Here is a 24,631-nt window from a genome sequence, read left to right as displayed (position 1 = left end):
TAAGTACCTATTTTTTATTTGCAACCATAATACATGTGTCCTATAAAAAATTCAATGGTATAAAAAATTAAAAAGTAAAAAAATCCCCGCTTGTTCCTCCACTCCTACTCCGCAAGAATAAGCACTTAATTCCCTCCTAGATCTTTTTCTATAAAAATTAGAATACATACATAAGTAAATACTATTCATACAACTGAATGCAATATAATCTTCTATTAACCTACTACATCTTATACACACAGTAGTCTATACACATAAAATACATTTACATTCTTTAAAATCAAGGATTCTGTGATAAGAATTAACAAACTTTATTGCATGTCAACGTACCAACGCAGTCACAGCACTCATCCCAAAGGGTTCCAAGACACAGCATACACTCCTTACAGCAGGAACAATTCCCTTCTCCAGGTCGGCACTGGCAGAGCTCCTAGAAATAACACAGATGTTCAAACTTAAAATTCTGAATAACTGTACTTAAAATTGTTAAATTTTTACAGCAAAAAAACCCCCACAATATTTGAATTTATAATAATTTACTGGACACAATTTTTTATTCAATATCATTAACTATTTGCAGGAACATAAATATCTACAATGTCAAGGAGATTTATATTTTCTTTTGGAAACATTCAGTGAACACATTTTGGATCCTTTTATCTTATTTTGAAACAAAGAAAATATTTTACTTTATAACCCATAACTTTACCCCCTACACTACTTCAACAAATAATTCAGTACAAGAACAAAATCTACTTTCCAGCTATTAGATTCATTGTCCGAATTAATCTAAATGAATAGCTGACTTGTAGTGGAAGCTGTGGTTTCTCAATATACAAAGTGTGAATAAAAGTATGTTTTGAAAACTGCTATTTTTATTGATATACGACATATTAAAACAGTGTGCTTGGTGTGGCAGACTTTTTACAAAGAAGGTAGCAATTATTCCTCTCCCTATGTCCACCCACTTTGCAATGTGACTTTGCATGTCCTCTGATCAAGGGACAGGGTCTATTTCCTAACTCCTTCAATGTAGGTGTTCTTGAGACTTGCTCTGATCAACAGAATTTGGTAGAAGTGACTTCGTGTCAGTTTGGAGTCTGGGCCTCAAGAAATCTAGAGTGCTTCCCCTTTTTCTCTAGGAACTTTGCCCAGCTGCCATGTGACGCCTGGGAGAAGGTGATGTGGACAAACTGGTCCACCTGAAGCCATCCTAGTTCAGCCAGCCTCCAAACAACCAGGAGCTGAGGCCAGATACAGGTATGATCCCGGAAAAACCACCCAACTGATACAGGCCCAAACTGCTAATCCCCAGGAATAAGAGCTAAATAAACATTTTGTTTTGTTTTTTAAATAAGGGATATTTTGAAATAACAGAAAATATACACAACCTGGATTCAGGGCTGAAGAGCATGTTTTATTTATTTTGCTGGGAAAGATTCACCCTGACCTAACATGTTGTCAATCTTCCCTTTTTTTTTTCCTCCCCAAAGCCCAGTACACAGTTGTATATTCTAGTTGTAGGTCCTTCTAGTTTCTCTATGTGAGCCACCACCACAGCATGGTTACTGAGAAGGAGTAGTGTGGTTCCACACCTAGGAATGGAACCTGGGCCACGAAAGTGGAGTGCGCTAAACTTTAACCACTAGGCCATCTGGGTTGGCTCAATGGTTATTGCTTTAAGCTACTAAACTTTGGGGTGGTTTGTTACTCCAGGAAAGCTAATTAACACAGCTTGCATTGTAATGAAGCTTCAAGGTTTCCTTTAGCCCTTGCCACCAGACAGCCACTCCTAAATAAATGCAACTTAAAGGGAAATTCTATAGCCATTACTGCCTATTTGGCTTTCCCTGCTTTATGAGATACCATATATATTTTTTAAAACTTAAACATAGCACATAACATTTATCCCTATTAAATTTATCTTATTATATTTCTAGACCATTGGAGTCAGTCTATCATTCTTATATGACAATTTTTTGCAACAGTGATTTTCTTTTCCAGTTTTATTGAGAAATAATTGACGTACAGCACTGTCTAAGTTAAGGTGTATGGCATGATAGTTTGATTTACATATATTGTGAAATGATTACAATAAATTTAGTTAACATCATGAGCTCATATAGACACAATAAAAAGAAAAGAAAAAAAATTTTCTCCTTGTGATGAGTATTCTTAGCATCTCCTCTTTTGACAACTTTCTTATATACCATACACCAGTTAACTATAGTCATCATGCTGTACATTACATCCCTGGTATTCATTACCTTATAAACTGGAAGTTTGTACCTTTTGACCCCCTTCCTCCAATTCCCCCTCCCCACACTTCCCACTTTGGTAAACACAAATCTGATCTCTTTTTTTATGAGTTTGGTGGGGTTTTTTTGTTGTTGTTATTGTATTTAGATTCCACGTTTAAGTGAGATCACACAGTGTCTGGCTCTGTCTGACATTTAACATAGCATGATGCCTTCAAGGTCTATCCCCGTTGTCACAAATGGTAGGATTTCGTTTTTTTATGGCTGAGTAATATTCCACTGTATATATACACTACAACTTCGTCATCCATTCATCCACTGATGGACACTTAGGTTATTTCCATGTCTTGACTATCGTGAATAATGCTATGAAGATGGGGGTGCAAATATCTTTTTGAGTTAGTGTCTTCATTTCCTTTGGCTATATTCTCAGAAGTGGAATTGCTGGATCATATGGAGTTCTATTTTTAATTTTCTGAGGAATCTCCATACTGTTTTCCATAGTGGCTGCATCAGTGTACATTCCCACCAACAGTGTACAGAGTTCCCTTTGCTCCACATCCATGCCAGCATTTGTTATCTCTTGTCTTTTTGATTATGGCCATTCTAACAGGTGTGAGGTGATATCTCATTGTGGTTTGAATTTGCATTTCCCTAATGACTAGTGATGAGCATCTTTTCATGTACCTGTTGGCCATTTATATATCTTCTTTGGAAAAATTTCTATTCAGGTCCTTTGTCCATTTTTTTAATCAGACTATTCATGTTTTTGCTATTGAGTTGTATGAGTTCTTTATATATTTTGGATACGAACCCCTTATCAGATAAAGCAAGACTGATATTTATAATTCCTTGTTTTCTTCTTCTCCAAAAGTCTCCTAGCTATTACACAGCACATTCAAGATCAACACTTGTGCTATTTTCTAACTAATTCATTAGTTTGATGTCAGTGTGTATTTGTGATTCAATATATGCAAACTATAATATTGTAGCACTGTGGAATTCTGTATACTCAGGCTGCATCCATGTAACGCAGACCTCAAGTAACTTTGCTAAGTCTGTTAGGAAGAGAAAGGCTAAAAGGGCAGGGACTTCCTGAGAAGTATAGATGCTTCATCATAAAACTGGTGATGCTTGATTCAGACAAGCTCAAACTTACTTGGAAATCTAGAGAAAGAAGAGTTGCCAAAGCTATATTTTGTGACTTATTTCTCCATAAAAAAATGTCTGTCCTATCTTTGGAGTAAGAGAATATTTTCTGAGTAGACATTTTTAAAAAAGAGCATCAGAGTTAAGGATATTGATACTTTTTGTTTTTAGTTTTATAAAAGTTGCCACTTAATCACAAGAAATAAAGCTTTAAAAAATTTTTAATTTATATTATACATAGAAAATACCCCTTTCTATCATAGTTGCTTATATTTACATTATTTATTTAGCACAGGAGAAATAAATTAGAAAAGTAACAAATTTATTCAAAGAATCTCTCTCTCCTTTTTCCTATCATAGCTTCCAAATCGTAGCTTGTTAAATGAATTACTGTAAATTATGCTAAATAATTTTAAAATGAATGCCAATTTAACGGTTTCCATTAGAGAAATCTGAGTCTTTAAAGTATTCATTATGCCTCTTACTGTCGGATATCTGTTACGTGTTTTAAGCTGGAATGAAAGGTAAATGAAAACATCAGATTACTGCTAACTAATGGAAGGTTTAAACTAAAACTATTTAAAAGTTGCTTGAACATGTCCAGATTATCTAGCCTTCAAGATTAAATGCATTTCACCCCCTCTCAAGAGATGCCTGTGCTTTACTTTTACATGTCAGCATGACAGAATAATGCACCTAACTTCTCACTTTCCAGGAGAAATATACTATACAGGCAAATTTAAGAGATGGCGTTTAGGATCTCAAAAACCTCACTGCAAATCTAGAAAGCAAAAATACATGGAAATGATTTGCTTTAGACTGTTGTCATAGTCAAGAAGAAAATGGAAACAATGAATTTCCATGTGTAAATAATTATGAATAACAGCCATGTGCAGCTCATCAAGTAATTCACTCTTTTCTATTCACTTTGCATGTCTTTCAAAACCACATCATTGAATAACGTTTTGTCATAAACATATTTGGAAATGCATACTTTAATTTTTTTGACAGTAAGCAAGCTGTGGTTAGGATGAACGTTTTTAAATATAAGGAACATTTCTAAAGTGTTTTGGAGTCAAGTATTGGAAATACAAAAAAAAAAAAACTCAAAACGTAACTGTGATGAATCAAGGATCACAGAAAAACATAAAAAATTACTCCATTTAAATTAAGCAGAATCTTTTCTTCAGGATACTTAAAAAGAAACCTTTACCTTTAGTTGTTTTAGTTATGAGTCTTCTGTAACTACAAAGGCTTTGCTGAAGAGGCTAGAACCAAGATAAAAGGAATGCTTTAAAAATATTTTTTTAATTGTAAAAAATTTTGAAAAATATCTGCTAGAGTAGAAGGAGAAATTACCCAAATTCTTCCCACTTTGGTAAATTCCTATGCATTTCTAATAAAATAATGATTGTGCACTCTCTTGATCTAAAGAAATAAGCACTTCCCTATTGTAAAAATCTGTCAACACAACTTAGCCACATTTTATGTACCAAAATTCAGAAATAGGCCTTACATTCTTGATCCCTTCCACACCTTGTCCATGTTCTCATTCTTTACCACCACGTTTATTAGTATCTTCCATTTCACTATTACTTCAAAATCTCTACTTCTTAAATAGAACATATGGTTGAGTTGAGATGTCGAATATTCTGTTGGGACTGGCTGTTTATACATTTTATTAATCTTACTATGACTAAATTTGAGTACTGCTCAGTTGAGTGGAACATGTGATTATAACCAAACACAGAGTTCACAGAGGTCCAAAAAACAGACAGATGCAACACCTCCACTACTTCCTGCTGCCCCTCCCCCGAAGCTCCCAAGTGGATTTATTTGACATTAACAGGCGCTGTGCTAAGTGTTTCACATGCATTATCCTGATTCTCATAAAGCTTCTATCAAAGTAGTTATTATTTATCTTCATTTTTCAAATAAGGTTATGAAATTTGTACATCATTCAATTAGTAAGTGGCTGAGATGTGACCCCAGTTTTGGTCAGATATTCCTGCTTTTTAAACATTGACACGGGAACTATATAGCTTATTTCTTATTAATTTAGCATTTCAATAATTATAGTTATTACTTTCTCAGAAAGAATGAGCCCATAATTAAATTGAGATAATCCCTCATGTTGTTTGAGCAAAGACATTATTATATCTTTCACTCTCAGTACCTGAATACAATTAGAAGTGCTATTGCCCAAGTTTAATCATTGTTTGTAAAAGCAAAATAAATATCATTGGCTAAGAGTTGCAAAACCAGTGAGTTGGAATTTAATACTTAATTCTTTTGTTGCTTCAGCCAGTTAATGACCCTATCATCTGCTTCACTAGTCTGCACGTCTCAGAGAAAGTGTGGGTGTTGCTCACCATACAGATGAGAAGGCTGAGAAGGAGTGGTTAGTGATTTGTCTGAGTTCACACAACTGGGACTCTGACATCAGGGCTTCTGACTCAAGGCTGCTCCTACCACCACTGCTTCTGCATGTTAGAGTCAGAGTAATATGGAAGAAGACATCTGTTTTCCGTGTGTAGTACTATGCCAGGCGTTATTAAAGTTTGGTAATCACATTGTTCAATAAATTTATGACAGAAAAAACTGAAACTTTATACTAAATGGCAAACAGAAATTTATACATTTGGGCTGCCCTATATGGACCAGAATGAGTATTTAGAGAGAATCTGGAAAGCTGCTTAAAAAGCTTATAAGAAATGTGTGCCAGCACTATGAAAGTTTTAGGGAAGTCTAATCATTTAAAATGTACTTCATTACATTTGTATTATGGAAAATTGTGAAATTTTTGAATGCCAGAAGACAGAGATTTTATATAATTATTCAGTCAATTTTAATGGAAAAATCTTATTCTCTATACAACTAAGGTTCTGGTGAGATCTTAATTCTCTATGCAAAATAAATGGGGGACGGTATTACTTATCTGAGACTAAGACTAGACTTTAAGAGTTAAAATTTATTTCATAAACTTCCAAACTTCCAGGCCAGAGATGGAAACTAATAACTTGAGAAAGAATCTTATTTATATTCTACTGTTCAGTTACTAATAAATATTTCCATTCTCTAACTGTTGCCACGATCTGAGATATCTGTTAGCACTGTTGTTAAACCAGGGGAACATCATCATTGAAAAGAACATTATAGTCTGATAGAGGGCAAATGACTTGGACTTAAGAGAATCTGAATTTAAGTCCTAGCCCATAAGCTGCAGTCTCAGTTTCTCAGTCATAAAAAGGAGATGGTATTGCTAGACTTTCCCTTACAGACTTTGGCATCCAAATGAAATAATGACTATAAAAAGGTTTGGCGACCCAGCAATTCCACTCCTAAGTATTTACTCAAGAGAAATGAAAACATATATCCACACAAAGACCTCTATCTGAAAGTAATTGCCCACTTTACTCATAATCACCAAAAACTGGAAACAACCCAATGTCTATGGGCTGGTGAATGGATAAAGAAATGCGGTACATCCATACAATGGAATACTACTCAGCAATCAAAAGGAAAACTACCTGATACATACAACAATTTAAATGAGTCTCAAAAGCATTATACTAAATGAAAGAGGCCAGCCAGACACAAAAGGCTACATACTCTACAATTCTGTTCATACGACATTCTGAAGAAGCAAAACTATTGGGACAAAAATCAAATCAGTGGTTGCCAGGTGCTTAGGCTTGGGAAGGGGCTAGTTCTGACTACAAAGGGGCACAACGGAAGTTTTTCGGGTGATGAAAATATTTCCTCTGATTGTGGTAGGGGCTACATGAGCATATGTTTGTCGAAAATCAAAACTATGCCTAAAAAGAGTGAACTGCATTGTATGTGAATTATACAGCAATAAATTTGACTAAAAAAATGCTTTGGGAGATCAGGGAATACCTTATTTCATCTTTGAAAGACCATTATGGTACATCGTGGTTTCTCCATAAATTTATTATTTTAACAAACCTGAATTGAAAAACATAAAGCATTATATAAATGCAAGCTGCTGTTTTACTTTTCTACTTTTAAGCTAAAACTAAACTTCTCTAAACTAACCTAAATACTTTTCCCTTTTTTTTTTTTACAAAGAAACATAAAGCAATGCTAGTGAAAAACACAGAACACAAAAGTAGTATATACAATATATTTGTTAAAAGTCACCTAACCATAAATAAAAACCTAGAAAGAACTATATCAAACTATAAAAGTAGTCTGTGTTTGGATAATAGGACTATGAATGACTTACTTTCCTTTTTCTACCACTATGTATTCTATGAATTTTCTTTGAGTACAAAATCATTTTATAATGGCATATAAAATTTAATTTACTTGCGTAGTATGACTTCTTAAGATTGTTTAATGGTTGTACAATAAAAAAAATAAAATACTCAAAAACACAAACTGAGGTTCTTAAATATTACATTAAGCAAACTAAGTATTTATAACAGCTTGATCTTAAAAAAAAAAACAACCCAGGAACGTCAGAACAAAGCTAGTTAAGTAAACACATATCATGTGAGCATTGGTAATCAATAAAGCAGTAGAGTGTCCCTATACTGATACTACTTTGACAACTGTCACTTAGGTCAAATGGGTATTTTAGAACAAATAAATAAAACAAAATATCCTCAAACAATTAGCCTTTATTCAAACATAATTATAATTAGGTTGGATTACAACAAATCTGTCTTGACATATTATACTCTTTAAGGAGGAAATCAGACAAACTTTCAAACTTGGAAGAGAAATATCAACTGAACCTCATTATCATGTTGTTCTTTACAAATTCTAACTGGGTAGTAAACTTTCGTCCTGAAAATAATATAAACTTAAGTGACACAAGACTGAAAACAGAATTTATCCTTTTGGCTAAATAAATCATCATAAAGGTTCATGTATATACGTGAACTACCAAAATATAACAAATGGCACCCATTTCCTATATAAACTTAGTAACAAAATTTTAATCCTACTTACTTTAAAAGTGGCCCAATGAATTTCTTTAAAATAGTCGAGGTGGGGTGAAGTAGGGAGGTACAGATGAGAGAGGACTGGCCATATGTTGATAGCTGAGTGATGAGTATGAGAGGCTATTTTACTATCCTCCCTATTTTAAGTATATTTGAATTTTTCCAAGTGTCCCGATGAAAGCTTTATTTTTGTTTTAAAAAGGAAACAGCCAGTGAAAATAAATTTTAGTTTCCACTAATAAATTTTAGCAGCTATTCTAATTGCATTAAGCATCTGAAAGGGAAACAATGACTTATTCTTCCCTTAAATTACATCAGGCTGAACTCACTACTTTTGGACATTAATTTTAAAGATTTACATGAGGTGTTAACTGAAGCAAAACAGGACAAAAATGAGAGTAACAATTTTTTTTTGGTGAGAAAGATTGGCCAATCTTCCTCTTTTTGCTTGATGAAGACTGTCACTGAGCTAACATCTGTGCCAAACTTGCTCTGTTTTATATGTGGGACGCCACCACAGCACGACTTGATAAGCGGTGTGTAGGTCCATGCCCGGGATCTGGAGCCATGAACCTCAGGCCGCTAACGTGGAGTGCGCAAACTTAACCACTACACCACCAGGCAGGCCTGGAGAGTCACAACTTTGAAGAACGAGGAAGTAGAATGAAGAGGAAAAAACACTATAGGAAAATAAGACAGTGTTCATAAGAGGAAAGAACAAACACTGTATATTGTAAATCAAAATATTACTAGTATAGTAACAAATCAGGGTAACTGTAGCAAGAGACTAACATGGAACTTAATTAGGCACTGATTCAGGAAAAGGAAGAGAAAATTAATTTTTTAGTTTACTGTGATTAAAGACAAAATACACTTTAAAAAACTAGAATTCTTAGTAGGAAACTATTTTGAAATCCCAACCTATTTCAGGAAATCTAAGATTCGTTTAATAGCTGAGTCAATTTTTAGAATAAAAAAGCAGAGTGTCAATTTGGCACATAAAAGTGCTAAATAAATATTCAGGTAACAAGTGCTAAAATGATGCATCAATGATATCTGAACCTAAGTCTGAATATTTTCATGAATTATAATGTTTATATCATCCTAAATATGACCATAAATATTGGTTAAAAGTACCTACAGGTCAATAAACCTGTTTTTCACTTCTTAATACAAAATAGGTCTTGGAATTTCTAGGCTAGAAGTGTAATATTGATCCACAACTTAAAAGTTCTTTTCACAAAAGCAGAAGAAAAAACAAGTAAAGATCTTGTCAAAAGCAAAATCTTTTCTTATCAAGTTTTTTCCTGAAATAGGACAGCTAAACCACTCATTATATGAGCAAGAGTACACCAAGACAACAATTTTACTTTCTTGATGTTTAAAGTTAGATTCCTTTCCTGTCAGAAGCACAAAATAAATATTTATATAGGGACCACCCTTACGCATAACAACTTAAAGGAGTGGCAGGAATGACTGTGCTGCCTTGTGATCATGCTGGTAAAAAATATTTACATAACTATGAGCTTCCAGGGAAAATTTTTTATACTTAGTTATTTCATCAGGGCAGAGGGCTCAACATAGACAAATGTTCTAACTTATCCTCATAGTACCTCATTTCAACACTACCAATGTTCAAACTAAACCAAAACAACAAAAAGAAAATCTAAATTCCCTCTAAGAAGTAATTAGTATCTTTCTTTAAACTTCTATAGCATTGCCTTTCTTAAAAGTACTTATCTCCTGCCTTCATTTCTGTACATGTTCTTCTTCTGTAAATTTAAGGAGAAAAGCTATTACTGTCATCTAAAATGTCAATGTGCCTTGTTCTTTCTTAAATATGAAAGCAGAATTTTAATAACTTAGCGTGTGCAACGGAAAGCAAAGTGCCAGCAATTCTCCATCTTTTCAGCGCCATTAACCACTTTAAGAACCTCTTGAAAGCTATGGACTTTTTTCCTAGAAAACTGTACATACATAATTGTGAATAGAACTAAAAAGAGGGCATTAAAGTTCAAGCTTCTATCACAGCAGTTAAGCTACTCTCCCCCGAATACAGCAAAAAGAACTAGAGATCCACCACCCACCCACCCACCCCAACCACAGCAAGAAAACCAGCCAATCAAAACCAACCAACCACAAACTTCCTTTCAGGAAAATGACCAGCTTCACAGCAGAGAACACATTCCAGGCTCAAGGGCTCCCTGTCCTTCCAGTGAAACCCTCCAGTCTGTGTATGTCAGTTCTACCCATGTACACAGTCTCTCAACCAACTTTTTACTGCCTCTTTCTTAAGTATAAATGGACGACTAAAGCATACTATAGATTCGGGGAAAGCCTGTCACATGGAAGAGACATAAGTTACAAGAAAAAAAAATCTTGGAAGAAAGAAATAATCCAGGTAACAGAACTAGGGGGAAAACACACACACCTCCACCTCCACCAGTGAAACTTACAATAGGTGTCATCCTTGGAGATATCTGAGAAAATGATGCATTCAAAAACAAGTGAAAGTGTTAATCCAAAAAAATTAACAAGCAGAATATAAGAGCTCTCGAAATTTAAAAGTCATTGCTAATACTAAAAAATTCAATGGAAAGCGTTCAAAGCTAAAGTCAAGGAAATCTCCCCAAAGGCAGAATAAGAAGGTAAAAACAAATTTAAGATCCATGACACTAGATACAAGCAATGAACAATCCGAAAATGAAATTAAGGACACAATTCCATTTACAACAACATCAGAAAGAATAAAATACCTATGAATAAACTTAACCAAAGAAGTGTAAGACTTCTTTACATTTCTACAAAATACTGAAAGCTGCAAAATATTGTTGAAAGAAATTAAAGAAAATCTAAATAGAAGAAAGATATTCCATGTTCAGGAATCAGAAGACCTAAATACTGTTAAGAGGTCAGTACTTCTCAAACTGATCTATATAGTCAATGCAATCCTTACGAAAACCCTAGCTGGCAATACCAAAGGTACAACCCGTGAAAGAAAAAATGAATGTTGGACTTCACCAAAATAAAAAACGTATGCTTTGCAAAAGGCACTGTCAACAGAATGAGAAGACCTGTCACAGACTGGGAGAAAATATTTGCAAAAGACATATTTGATGAAGGACTGTTATCCAAAACATACAAAGACTCCTAAAACACAACAGTAAGAAAATGAACAGGGGCTGGCCCTGCAGCCGAGCAGTTGGGTTCACGCGCTCTGCTTTGGCAGCCCAGGGTTTCGCCAGGTCTAGTCCTGGGCGCCGACATGGCACTGTTCATCAAGCCGTGCTAAGGCGGCATCCCAGGTACCACAAGTAGAGGGACCCACAACTAAAAATACACAAATACGTATGGGGGGGCTTTGGGGAGAAAAAGGAAAAATAAAATCTTAAAAAAAAAGAAAATGAACAACTTAAAAATGGGCAAAGGATATAAACAGACACTTCACCAAAGATGATACAGAGGTGGCAAATAAAGCAGATGAAAAAATGCTCAACATCATGTCATTAGGGAATTGCAAATTAAAACAATGAGATACCAAGATACACCTGTTAGAGTGGCTAAAATTCAAAACACTGACAAACCAAACATTGACAAGGATGCAGAGCAACAGGAACTCTCATTCACTGCTGGTGGGAATGCAAAATGTTAAGGCCACTGTGGAAGATAGTTTGACAATTTCTTACAAAAGTAAACATACTCTTAGCATATGATCCAGCAATTGTGCTCCTTGGCATCTACTCAAATGAGTTGAGAATGTATGTCCACATGAAAATCTGCACATGGATATTTATACCAGCATTATTCTTAGTTACCAAAATTTGGAAGCAATCAAGATGTCCCTCAATAGGTGAATGGATAAACAAACGGTGGTACATCCATACAATGGAATATAAATCAGCAATAAAAAGAAACAAGCTATCAAGCCGTGAAAAGACGTGAAGGAACCTTAAATGCATATTGCTAAGTTAAAGAAGCCAGCCTGGAAAGGCTACATACTGTATAATTCCAACCGTAAGACATAATGGAAAAGGCAAAACCATACAGACAATAAAAACGATCAGTAGTAGCCAGGGACTTGGGGGTGGGGATGGAGCACAGATTTTTAGGGTAGTGAAACTATTCTGTGTCACATCGTAACGGCAGCTATATGACATTATACATTTTTCAAAACGCACAGAACTGTACAATACAAAGAGAGAACCCTAATGTAAACTGTAGACTTTAGTTAATAATAGAGCGACAATATTGGTTCATCAATTCTAACAAATGTACCACACTAATGCAAGATGTTCATAATAGGGGAAACAGTGGGTGTGTGCAGGGGGAAGGGGTACACTGGCTCCTTCTAACTTTCTGCTCAATTTTCCTGTAAACCTAAAACTACTCCAAAAAATAAAATCTATTATAAAATAACTTCTTACCTGGGTTTATTGCAGAAATTGACAAGCTGATCTTAAAATTCAGATGGAAATGCAAGGGACCCAAAATAGTCAAAACAATCTTTAAAAAGAAGAAAGTTGGAGAACTCATACTTCCTGATTTCAAAACATAACACAAAGCTACAGTAATCAAGACAATGTGATACTGGCATAAAGACAGACATATGGATCGATGGAATAGAATTTAAAGTCAGGAAATAAACTATTACATTTATGGTCAAATTATTCTCAACACGGGAGCCAAGATAATTCAACGGGAGAAAAACAGTCTTTTCAACAAACTGTGCTAGGACAACTGAATATCCATACACAAAATAGTAAAGTTGGATCCCTACCTTACACCATACACAAAAATCAACCCCAAATGGATCATAGATCTAAACATAAGACCTAAATCTATAAAATGCTTAAAAGGAAATATACACGTGAATCTTTGTGACCTTGGGTTAGGCAATGGTTTCTTAGATACAACACCAAACGCATAAAAGACAAAAGAAAAAACAGATTACATAAAAACTTAAAACTTTCGTGTTGCAAATGATATCATCAAGAAAGTAAAAAGACAATCCACAGAATGAGAGAAATTACTGGCATGTCATATATCTGATAAGGGACCTATACACAGAATATATAAAAAATTCTTGTAACTCAGCAATAAAAAAGACAAGCCAATTGAAAATTTGGCATAGGTTCTGAATAGACATTTCTTCAAAGAAGATATACAAATGGCAAACTGGCACATGAAAAGACGTTCAGCATCATTCCTATTAGAGAAATGCAAATAAAAATCACTTTATATCCACTAAGATGACTACAATAAAAAAGAGAGTAACAAGCACTGGTGAAGATGGAGAGAAAGTGGAACCCTCATGCACTGCTGGTAGGAACATATGCAGCCACTTTGGAAAATATTTTAGCAGTTCCTCAAAATGTTAAATACACAGTTACCATATGACCCAGCAATTCCACTCTTCAGTATGTGCCCAAGAGAAATGAAAACATACACATACACAAAAACTTGTACATGAATATTCAAAGCAACATTATTCACCATAGCCCAAAAGTGAAAACAATCCAAATATCCATCAACTGATGAATGGATAAATGAAGTGTGGTATATCCATACAATGGATTATTATTTGACCATAAATCAATGAAGTACTGATACATACTAAAACATGGACGAATTGTGAAAACATTATGCTCAATAAAAGGAGCCAGACACAAGACAACATACTGTATGATTTCATTCATATGAAATGTCCAAAACAGGCATACAGAGAGACAGAAAGTAGGTTAGTGGTTGCCTAGGGGTGTGGATGAAGGAATGGAGAATAACTGCTAAGGGATATGAGGTTTCTTTTTAGTCTGATGGACATGTTCTAAAATAAGATTGTGGTGCTGGTTGCACAACTCTGTGAATACACTAAAAACCAGAGAACTGCACATTTAAATGGGTGGAATTTATAGTATTTGAATTATATCTCAATAAAGCTGTTAAAAAAAACATCTAAAACGCAGAGATCCATCTTAGATTTATACTAATCAAAGTTCCAGAAAGGAAGAAGAATATTATATATAAAAATAATAGTAAAATGGAATATTCTGGTCTTTAGCTCAAAACAGATTCCCTCCCAGGTGGGGGAGGGGATAAGGAGTAAGGGGGCACATATATATAGTGACTGAGAAATAATAATGTACAACTGAAATTTCAATGTTATAAACCATTACGACCTCACCTAAAAAAGAAAGAGAATCCCTCCTCCCAAGAAAGACTCTCAGGGTGCCCAACGCAATGCAGGAAAAGACTCACACCAAGGATACGGAGATGAAACTAAAAATTTCCAGAGAGAAGACATAAACAAAGTCATCTACAGAGAATAAAAAACACACTGGTATCAGACTTCTTACCAGCGATATGGAATACTAGGAGATAACAGAAACGTCTTCAAAGTTCCAAAGGAAAGGAATTTAACACAGAATTCTATATTAAGGCAAACCACCAGTCAGATGTAAAGTGAGAATAAATACATTTCCAAGATATGCAGGACCCAGAAGTTTGCTTCCAACACAGCCTTTCTTAGAAGATACTTCAGGGCATATTACAACAAAATGAGAGTAAATTAAGAAAGAACAAGATACGGAATCCAAGAAATGGTAGAACCAACCTAGGAAAGTAATAATGGGAATGTACTATATGACAGCATGCATCAGACACAGAGGGCAATCAGTTAAATCCGCAAACAAGACTGAAGGCTCCATTTGGAGAAAAACAGATTAAGAATGTAAAACGACACGAAAAGTTAATGACTGATGATGCAAAATCAAGAAAGACAATTAGAAACTCAAGAAAAACAAAATCATTCAAGAAAGGAAACATAATCATAGTACCCTATGTGACTACAGTCAACAATATTTATATAATCACTATAAAATAAACATGGTTTATGGAGTGTCAATTTTAGAATATACCTATAAATAAAGCATGCAAGATTCAAATATAGTTACAAAGCAGAGGAATAAGGTTCATAAAAATCACTGATAGAGCACTTAAGTGCTGAGCGCTGATCTAAGTACTTTGCACCTAATCTCCACAATGACCATACATCGTAGGTACGGCTATTATCCCTATTTTGTAGATGAGGAAACTGAGGCACTGCAAGATTAAGTAACTTGCCCAAGGTCATACGGCTAGTACATGGCCGAACTGGATTCAAATTCAGACAGTCTCGTTCTAGAGTTCATGCACTTAACCATTACACTATGCTGCCCCTCAAAATGTAGATGTCATCAAGCTTGACAACCTAAAAGAACAGATAACATCCCATTCCGCAGAGACTTTGATACAGTCCATCAGAAGTCATTCCAAAAGGTGAAAATTCTAAAGGCAGCATTCACAGATGCTTTCCCTGTTTGCTATGATGTTAAGTGTGGCAATCAATGGTAGATTCACATAACCCCCAAGGGAATCCCATAAGCCTTCCCTTTTCTAGATCCCTAAAGAAATTATACTTGGTCTCTCTGCCAAAAAATAAATAAAATTTAAAAAGGAAAGGGTAGGGCTACTAATATTCTCCTCTTATATCAGGAATCAAGAGAGAGTGTTTCTAGTTGACAGAACAGAACAGAAAGGTTTATCTGTACTGTAGAAATTGAAAAGGTAACCAAGAGAGAAACTAAAAACAGCGACACAATTATGGCAGGGCAGGGGTTGGGAAGGAGAGGATGGTACATGAGCTATGTCCTAAACTAGTATAGCAGAAAGGCAGTTTTAGATATATAATATCTAGAACTGATAAATTAAGAAACAGTATAAACATATTATTTAGCCATATGGTTAAAAATCACTAAAAGTAAAAATGGAAGCAGTTACTAGATTAAAAGTGGTTCTCCTTGGGTAAGAGAATGAGGAGTAGGGAGAATTAGGTCAAGGAACTTACTTTTCATTATGCATCCTTCTGAAAATTTGACTTTTTAAAAAGAGACTTGCATTACTATGACACATAATAGTTGGTTTCTTTCTTTAGAACTGTGCAGAACTAGAAGGAAACTGTGAGATCACTCACTCAGCCAATTCATTTTACAGTTAAAATGCGGCAGATTAGATTATACCTCATCCATATGCTCTCCTTACAGTGTGCCACCCATGCGCCTCCATCAAGAGGTGCGGCCTATGTTCCCTCCACTTAAATCCAGGCGGTCTATGACTGCAGTGAAGTGACACCGTAACTTCTAAGGTGAGGCGACAAAAGGCAATACAGCTTCCCCCAGCTCTCTTTCATGAGACGCACACCTTGGAAGCCCTGAGCCAACATGTAAGAATGTGGCATTTCTGAAGCCAACCGGTGCTGGAGAGATTATACAGAGAGGTGAGAGAGGTAAGAGAGAGAGAAGAGGGAGAGAGAGGAGGGGGGGGGTGGGGGAGGGGGACAGAGAGAGAGAGAGAGAGAGAGAGAGAGAGAGAGAGAGCACGTGAGTGAGTGCACTCACACTGAAGACTTCCTAGCCAAGGTGTTAGACTTACTGGTGAGCCTTCAGATTTGTGACATCCAGTACAGTAGCCAACAGTCACAATTAAATTTAAATTTAATTAAATAAAATTTAAAAATCTGTTTTTCAATCACACTAGTCACATTTCAAGGGCTCAATTAAACACATGTGGTTAGTTTCTACTGCACTGGATAGGGCAGGTGTAGACCATTTCCATCACAGCACAAAGTTCTAGTGCACAGCACTGCTCCAGATAATTCCAGCCCCCAGCCCTCAAGCCACCCCAGCTAACGCTGTGTGGAACAGAGACGAGCTATTCCACTGAGCCCTGCTCAGAATGCAAACTCATGAGCAAAATATATGTTGTTTTCAGCCAGGGATTTTTGGGGTGGTTTGTTATATAGCCATAGTAAGCGAAAGACAAAGAAAGCATAGTTCAGAATATGAAGTAATCTGCTGGAGTTCTGGAGTCCACAAAAGCAGTCAAATGGTGAAATTAATCACATTTCACTTCAATGTCCAATTAGTGTCTGTGAATAAAACAAACCAGAAAATCCTCAATCCTCGAACCCTCAGTATTTTTAACCTCAAATACTCTGCCACTTATGCAGCAGAAGAGTTATCTCTACAACTCCAGAAAAAGATCTGATGACTCTTGGCTCTGAAGGAACAACAGGAATCTGAGAGATGTCAGCATCAGTTAATTGTGGCAAAAAAAAAGTCCTAGCTTCTTTCCAATGAATTTATTAGAATCTCCATTTACCAGTTTTTACACTTACATAGTACTCTTTACTTTTTGAAGTATTTTTGTAAGTCTTAAATATTTTTAAATTAAAAAGTAAAACAAACAAAAGTCTTTGAGAGTGTTTATCAATATTAACCAAAAGCTTTCTCTTCTAAATATTCCCTTAGAAGGCAAGGTATTTTAAATAAAGTCTAACTTTTAATTATTTGAACGAACAGAAATGAGACTTGGAGAATCAAAAAATAATCTGGGATTTAAGTGAATTTCCATCATGAATACAGCAAATGCTAGGAGACTTTATCTCTAATAACAAATCATGAAGCCATACTGAAACACCCTGGGAAATAGCTCAGATTCCCCATCTGATGACCCCAGCACAAAGCTGGACTTTATGTGCAAACTATGAAATTTTCAGCCAGCACAAGACTAAGAAGACGTACCATATCAAAACTTCCTTGTATAAAATTAGATGATATTAAAGATTTACTGTTAATTTTTAAATTGCTAATAGCTATGTTTTAAAGAATTCTTATCTTTAAGAGAATTATGACAAAATACTATCAGGGATTTTCATGAAATTAAAACAGAGCTGGCACAGACAGAGGAGTATAGAGGAAACCAGGGCAGCCATGAGTTAATGACTTTGTAACTGCTGATGAGTAGTTCATTACACTCTTTTCTCTTCTATTTATGCTTGAAAATGTCCATAGGAAAGAAATTAAAAACCAACCAACATGGGGCTGGCCCCATGGCCAAGAGGTTAAGTTTGCGCGCTCCGCTGCAGGCAGCCCAGTATTTCATCAGTTCGAATCCTGGGCACAGACGTGGCACTGCTCATCAAGCCACGCTGAGGCGGCGTCCCACATGCCACAACTAGAAGGACTCACAACTAAGAACATACAACTATGTACCGGGGGGCTTTGGGGAGAAAAAGGAAAAAAAAAAAAACAACCAACCAACCAACAAAATTCTCTAGTTACATGTTCTCGTTTGAAAGCAAAGTAAGAGTAAACAGTATGAGATGGTGGCAAAACATGCTCACGGTCAGGCTTTCTAGAATTTCAACTATAAATGAGAAGAACCAAAATGTCAGATAAGCACAAAATGCCTCTAATCTATAAAAATAATTATCACTTCTAGGACATACACACAATTGCTCTCATGTCAGGATTACAGCCTAGAGGTGGGTGACTCACACTTTACACAGAATTCTAGTACGAGGTTACTGAATTTCTTAGCCAACAGCCAATAACCAGAAGGGAGACTAATAAAGGCAGACACACAATGGGCACAAGACTGCCGACGGTCTAATATGCTGGGAAAAGAGAGAACAGCTGTATAGGACATGAAGTTTACTACTAATTAACACACTTTATGGAGTAATAACCAGTATGTTTAGTGGAAAGGCCAGAGGCTTTGTGTTAAACACAGACTACGTTCCACAGCCACTTAACTAGCTATATAAACCTAGCCAAATTACTTAACCTCACTTTTCTCCTCAGAAAGAAATGACAGCGGTAGCTACACATCACGAGGCATGCCTTAATGACTGAGAGAGAGCTCACTGTCAAGTATCTCAGAAGTAGATTCTCCAATCCCAGCCAACAACTTGCCTGCAACCTTATGAGAGACCCTGAGCTAGAACCACCCAGACAATCTCCTCCCAGATTTCCAACTGTCAGAAACTGCATGAAATAATAAACGTTTACTGCATTAAGTACCTACGTTTGGGGGTAACTTATTACAGAGAAGAGATAACTAATACATTATACTTAGGGTACAATTTGTCCATTATTCGACTAGCTAAATTTTTTCCTAAATATAGTAAGTAAGCCTCTTTGCCATGTAAACTAGACTATACAAGGGAATCCTTTAATTCATCCGAATAGAGTGTTCATCACTTTGTAATGGCATGTTTAAAAGCACGATACTATTCTCAGTACTGAACTTCTTGACTCTGACCTTGCTTGGATGCAAGAGAACCACACGGACAAAAATCCAAACCACTGTGTCATGGTTCAGTACCCCAGGCCCTGATGTAATACTCAGGCCCTATACCATATTAGATACATACTCCACATGTGTATATCTGCGCTCGATGTCTGCTCCACAATATATTTTAATACTAACAAGAAGTACTCTTAATCCTACCTGAATTAAGCATTTGCTCACGTCACTAGCACAGAGTGCTTTATTGCAACTCAGGGACACAGGGACCCATGTCAGCAACACCAGGACAGCTAGCGTAAGCATAACAACACAGTGTGACTTCATGTTTCTTCAAAGAGAATCAGTCACTTCCAGGAAGCTAGACAAACAAAAAGAAAACAAAATAAAGCTTTAATTCAAAGGTATGTGATAAGGTAAAAACAAATACAAAAATGAACAAAACAAGCCAAGACTCATTGTTTGTGTTAAGACTCTTAAGTGATCATTTAAAGATCATTTTCAATGAGAGAGGACTTAAACCAAAAAAAAAAAAACACCTACAATTTTATCTTGTAATGTCTTGTTAGCCATCCTCAAGGATCTAGGACACCGAAATTCCTCAGACTACTCAGAAACGGCGACTGTGAAAGTTAAGGTGAATATACTTGTATCTTTATTTGTCTCTCTCCATAGATACACATACAGATTTATATCTATATAAACATATCTACCTATGTATCTAACATGTACCTATGTCAGTAACCTGAGAGTGTATCAGGCAAATAACTAGTTTCAATACTGCGCTGCTACTATTCCACTTTAGTTTTAGGCCCATTATTCAACTTTAAGCCAATATAAAAACTATTAATACTGTATTGTAATTTAAAACATTTAAGATTTTAATTCTTAGAATTAAAACAAATTTTTAAAATGCAAATTATTCTAGCGATTATTTATGACTATCTCATTTGTCTTTTAACATATATTAGCCAGAACGAAGCAGCTCAAAGAAAGGAGTCGACAGTCATTCCCTAAATGATTTAGCAAATAACAAAGGGGATAATATATTATTAATTGCATTAAGAACTCTGGGTAATCTATTAAAATGCGAAGATACTCTTTTAATTCTATTGGTATCATATTCTTCAAAGTTATTAAGATATTACAGATTTAACATCCTAAGATATTAAAAATCAAGATATTACAAAAAGAAAAAGGAAAGAAAGGCCAACACAAATTCTGACAGTGGTTAAACAACCAACATGGTTATTACACTTTTAAAGAAGGAAGATAAAACTTCTTGGGGTTAAAACACATTCCCAAAATATGATCAATTAAAGTGAGTGACTGACTAGTGATGTAAGAGGAATAACAGGCGGGTTTGTGGGGCCTTTATGATTACTGTAAACTTTTATTCTAAACATTACAGAGTACAACACAGCAAAAGCAGGCAGCAGGCGGAGAGACAGGGCTCCGGCCGGGCCCGGTTCCGGACGCGCGCCCCGGACCGCCCCCGGGCCCGCCAGGAACCAACTGTCACGCGCATCCGACAACGCGCACCGAGCCGGATGATTTCCGGAGCCACCGGGACGAGCTTGTCGAAGCAAAAGGCGGCGTTCAAAAGCTGATTTTTCCAGAACCATTTTTCATCCTACAACACTAAAAATGGGGTTTTTCCCCATCCCTTAAGGCTGTCTTCTGAAGTGTTTAACAAAACCTCCTGCTCCCAGAATCTCACCAGAGAAAGGATTCAACTAAGCGCGGGCGTGCGCCAAGCAGCTAACGGAGCCATCCCAAAGGCTTCCCGCGGGCTCTGGGGAGCCGGGCCGCGTCAGAGCCGGCCCAGCCTCGCGGCCCGCCCCGCGGAGCTCGGCCCCGGCGCACACCGCAGTCTCCGTGGCGGGGACGGAGTCGCGCCGGCGACGCCGCAGCAGCCCCGCGGTACCACCCCGCCGCCGACGCCGCGGCCCAGGCCCGGAGGGGCGGCGGGCCCGGGCAGGCCTGCGCGCTCACGCCCAGCCCCCGCCCGCGGCCGCTGTCCGGCCTCGTCGCCGCGTGGGCGGGGCCGGGCCTCGCAGGGTCGGGTCGCTCCGCTCCTCCCCGCCCCGCGAAGCCCTCCGCCGCCTCGGCCTCCACAGGCCCGAGCTCGGCCCAGCTCCCGCCTGCCACAGGGCCGCCCCGCCCGCTCCCGCTCACCGTGCGCCGCGGCGCCGCGAGGCCGCCTGGCCCTGCTTCCCCTGCGGGTCGGCCGAGCCGGGGGCGAGCCGCGGGGCTGTGCGAGGGAGGCCGCCGCGCCCCACGCCTCCGCGCCGCCCCTCAGCGCCGCGCCAGCGAGCCTCCGGCAGCTTAAAGACACAGGCCCGCGCGCCGTCGCCGCCGCCGCCGCCGCCGCGCACCCCGCGCCCCGCTCCCCGCGCCTCTTCCCTCCGCCTGCGCGCCCGGCCGCCGCCAACAGCTCCCGCCAGGAGGCGTCTCTCGCTCGCCTGCGCTGCTGTCAGCACACGCCCCCGCCGGGCCTCGCCCCCGCCGGGCCACGCCCACCCGCGCTTCTCCTCGGCCATCTTCCCTGCCCCAGGTTGGCTTCTTTTGTCAGCCTGCTCAGGCCAGTTGACCCTCCAGTGAGGCCGGTTGTCTGGGTCCCTTCTGCATGGCTACCCATGCTTCAGCCCTTAGCGCGTCCTGGTCATGGCGCGGAGCACGGGAGGTGCGTGAGTTCCCTGAGAGGGAGACAGTGTCCCCCTGGTTATGAGGATGCAAGGCTGAGGCACCCGTTGGTTGAGTAGCTGACGCTTGAGTGCTTGTTTGACGTCATAGGGACGTTTCTGCATCTTTAGACTTACTGAATAAGGATCGTCAAGGGTGGAGCTGCAGAATTTCTGTGAGCAAGTCACTCATCTTAGTAGGGGCAGCAGGATGCTCAGCACTGGAACCAAGGAGGAGGCCAGGGGTACTGGCCAGGAGGAGCTCACTGCCCTGCGGAGAGGAGGAACAGCTAGACAAATGCCCCCCACTCCAACCTCGTAGGAGGGGGCTCCCCAGGTATGTAGGACTTCAGCTCTCATTTCAGCCTGTATTTTAGAAAAATGAGTTCCTTCCACTAACCCTTAGCCTGTAGATGAAGGCAACTGAGAACTGGACTCAGTGCTCTCCTACAACCCTGGGAATTTGCTTTTTAAAAAGATTCTGGGAGGGGCTGGCCCGGTGGCCGAGTGGTTAAGTTTGCGCACTCTGCTGCCGGCAGCCCAGTGTTTCGTTGGTTCGAATCCTGGGCGCGGACATGGCCCTGCTCGTCAAACCACGCTGAGGCAGCGTCCCACATGCCACAACTAAAAGGACCCACAACGAAGAATATACAACTATGTACTGGGGAGCTTTGGGGAGAAAAAGGAATAAAATAAAAAATCTTTGAAAAAAATAAAATAAAAAAATAAAAAGATTCTGGGAAATTGAATGACAAAGAAAGAATACTCAGGGCAGCAAGGAAGAAGAAAATAACCTACAAAGGAACCCCCATCAGGCTTTCAGCAGATTTCTCTGCAGAAACCTTACAAGGTAGGAGAGCCTGGAATGACATATTCAAATCAGTGAAGGACAAAAACTTTCAGCCAAGAATACTCTATCCAGCAAAAATATCCTTCAGGTATGATGGAGAAATAAAAACTTTCCCAGACAGGAGTGAAGTCAGCATCATGGTGGAGTGAGCTTGCCTGGGACTCTCTCCCCTCCAACATACAACAAAAAGGAGCAATAATATTCCAACAAAAAATATTCTAATAGCACAGGAATCCTTGGAGACCCACAGCAGTCAAACGACAGAGGACAGAGAGGCTGGAGCCCCCCCTTGGAGGAGCTGGAACAGGGTAAGAGAGAACTTTGCTCCCTCCCCTAAAGACTGGGATCGCTGCACAGGAGGCTCTGTGAGGGAAGGAGTGGGGGAGGGGTTGCGTGTCTGCAGGATCACCCAGGACTCCTAGGGCCCTTGCAGCCCAGATGGAAGCCCTCTAATGGGGCAAAAGTTTTCGTGTGGTGTGACCTTATCAAGGCAAGACCCAAGAAGAGCAGATAGCAAGACCTGATTGGGAAACCAGGTCTGCACACAAAAGAAAATGCCCCCCCCGGCCCACACTGTGCCGTGCCATCTCTGCTGAAGGTGGATGGCTCAGAATACGGGCCTCTCAACCCCCATCTAGTGGCAATAGGCTGTAACTTCAACCGAATGATATCACAATGGGGAAGACCCGTATTTCAGCATCAGGCAGTTCATAAAAGCTCCTGACCAGAGGGAAAACAATAAATGCCCAGAATTATGTCCTGAAGACTCAGAAATAAGTAACTAAATGACAATGAAGTCAAAATAGCTATCGTCAAAAAACTCAGTGAGGTAAAAGAAAACGTAGAGAAACAATTCAACGAGTTCTGGAGCTACTTCACAAAAGAGATTGAAACTATAAAGAAGAATCAATCAGAAATACTAGAGATGAAAAATACAATGGAAAAGATAAAACAAAATACAGATTCCCTGAATGCTCGTGTGGACAGCATAGAGGAGTGAATCAGCATAATAGAAGATAGACATGATGAATGGCTCCAGACAGAGGAGAGAGAACTAAGAGTAAAAAGAAATGAAGAAAATCTCTGAGAAATAGCAGACTCAATGAAGAAATGCAACATAAGACTTGTAGGTATCCGAGAAGGAGAATGGAGCAGAAAGCTTGTTCAAAGAAATAATAGCAGAGAACTTCCCAAATCTAGGGAATGAGAGAGAAATGTGTGTGGAGGAAGCTTGCAGACCTCCTAGATTTGTCAGTGTAAAAAGGCCTACTGCAAGGCGTATAGTAGTAAAAATGGCAAAAATGAATGACAAAGAAAGAATACTCAGGGCAGCAAGGCAGAAGAAAATAACCTACAAAGGAACCCCTATCAGACCTTCGATGGATTTCTCTGCAGAAACCTTACAAGCTAGGAGAGAATGGAATGACATATTCAAAACTTTAAAAGGTAAAAATCTTCAGCCAAGAATACTCTATCCAGTAAAAATATCCTTCAGATATGAGGGAGAAATTAAATCTTTCCCAGACAAACAAAAACTAAGGGACTTTGTAGCCATGAGACATGCCCCCCTACAAGAAATCCTCAAGAAGGCCC

The 24,631-nt window shown here is 38.4% G+C and overlaps 1 protein-coding gene across 3 annotated transcripts in view; it reads right to left on the bottom strand.

Annotated features, from left to right (window-relative positions):
• The window catches only part of TWSG1 (twisted gastrulation BMP signaling modulator 1), a 49,347-nt gene extending 25,358 nt beyond the window's left edge, over positions 1-23,989 (bottom strand). Inside the window, exons 1-3 of one of the 3 annotated variants that reach the window (XM_070627442.1) lie at positions 21,683-21,961; positions 19,709-19,865; positions 331-430 (exon numbers count right to left, since the gene is read on the bottom strand). In XM_070627442.1, coding sequence (XP_070483543.1) covers positions 331-430; positions 19,709-19,831 — 223 coding nt within the window. In that variant the 5' untranslated portion in view covers positions 19,832-19,865; positions 21,683-21,961. Of the gene's footprint in view, positions 1-330; positions 431-19,708; positions 19,866-21,224; positions 21,510-21,682 lie in introns of those variants that run through there. The other 2 variants (XM_070627443.1, XR_011541921.1) reach the window with 2 other exon arrangements.
• Positions 23,990-24,631: the final 642 nt, after the last annotated feature.

Source organism: Equus przewalskii, chromosome 7 (assembly GCF_037783145.1).
Source record: "Equus przewalskii isolate Varuska chromosome 7, EquPr2, whole genome shotgun sequence".
Taxonomy (NCBI): Eukaryota; Metazoa; Chordata; class Mammalia; order Perissodactyla; family Equidae; genus Equus; species Equus przewalskii.
This window is presented reverse-complemented; position numbering and strand designations above follow the sequence as displayed.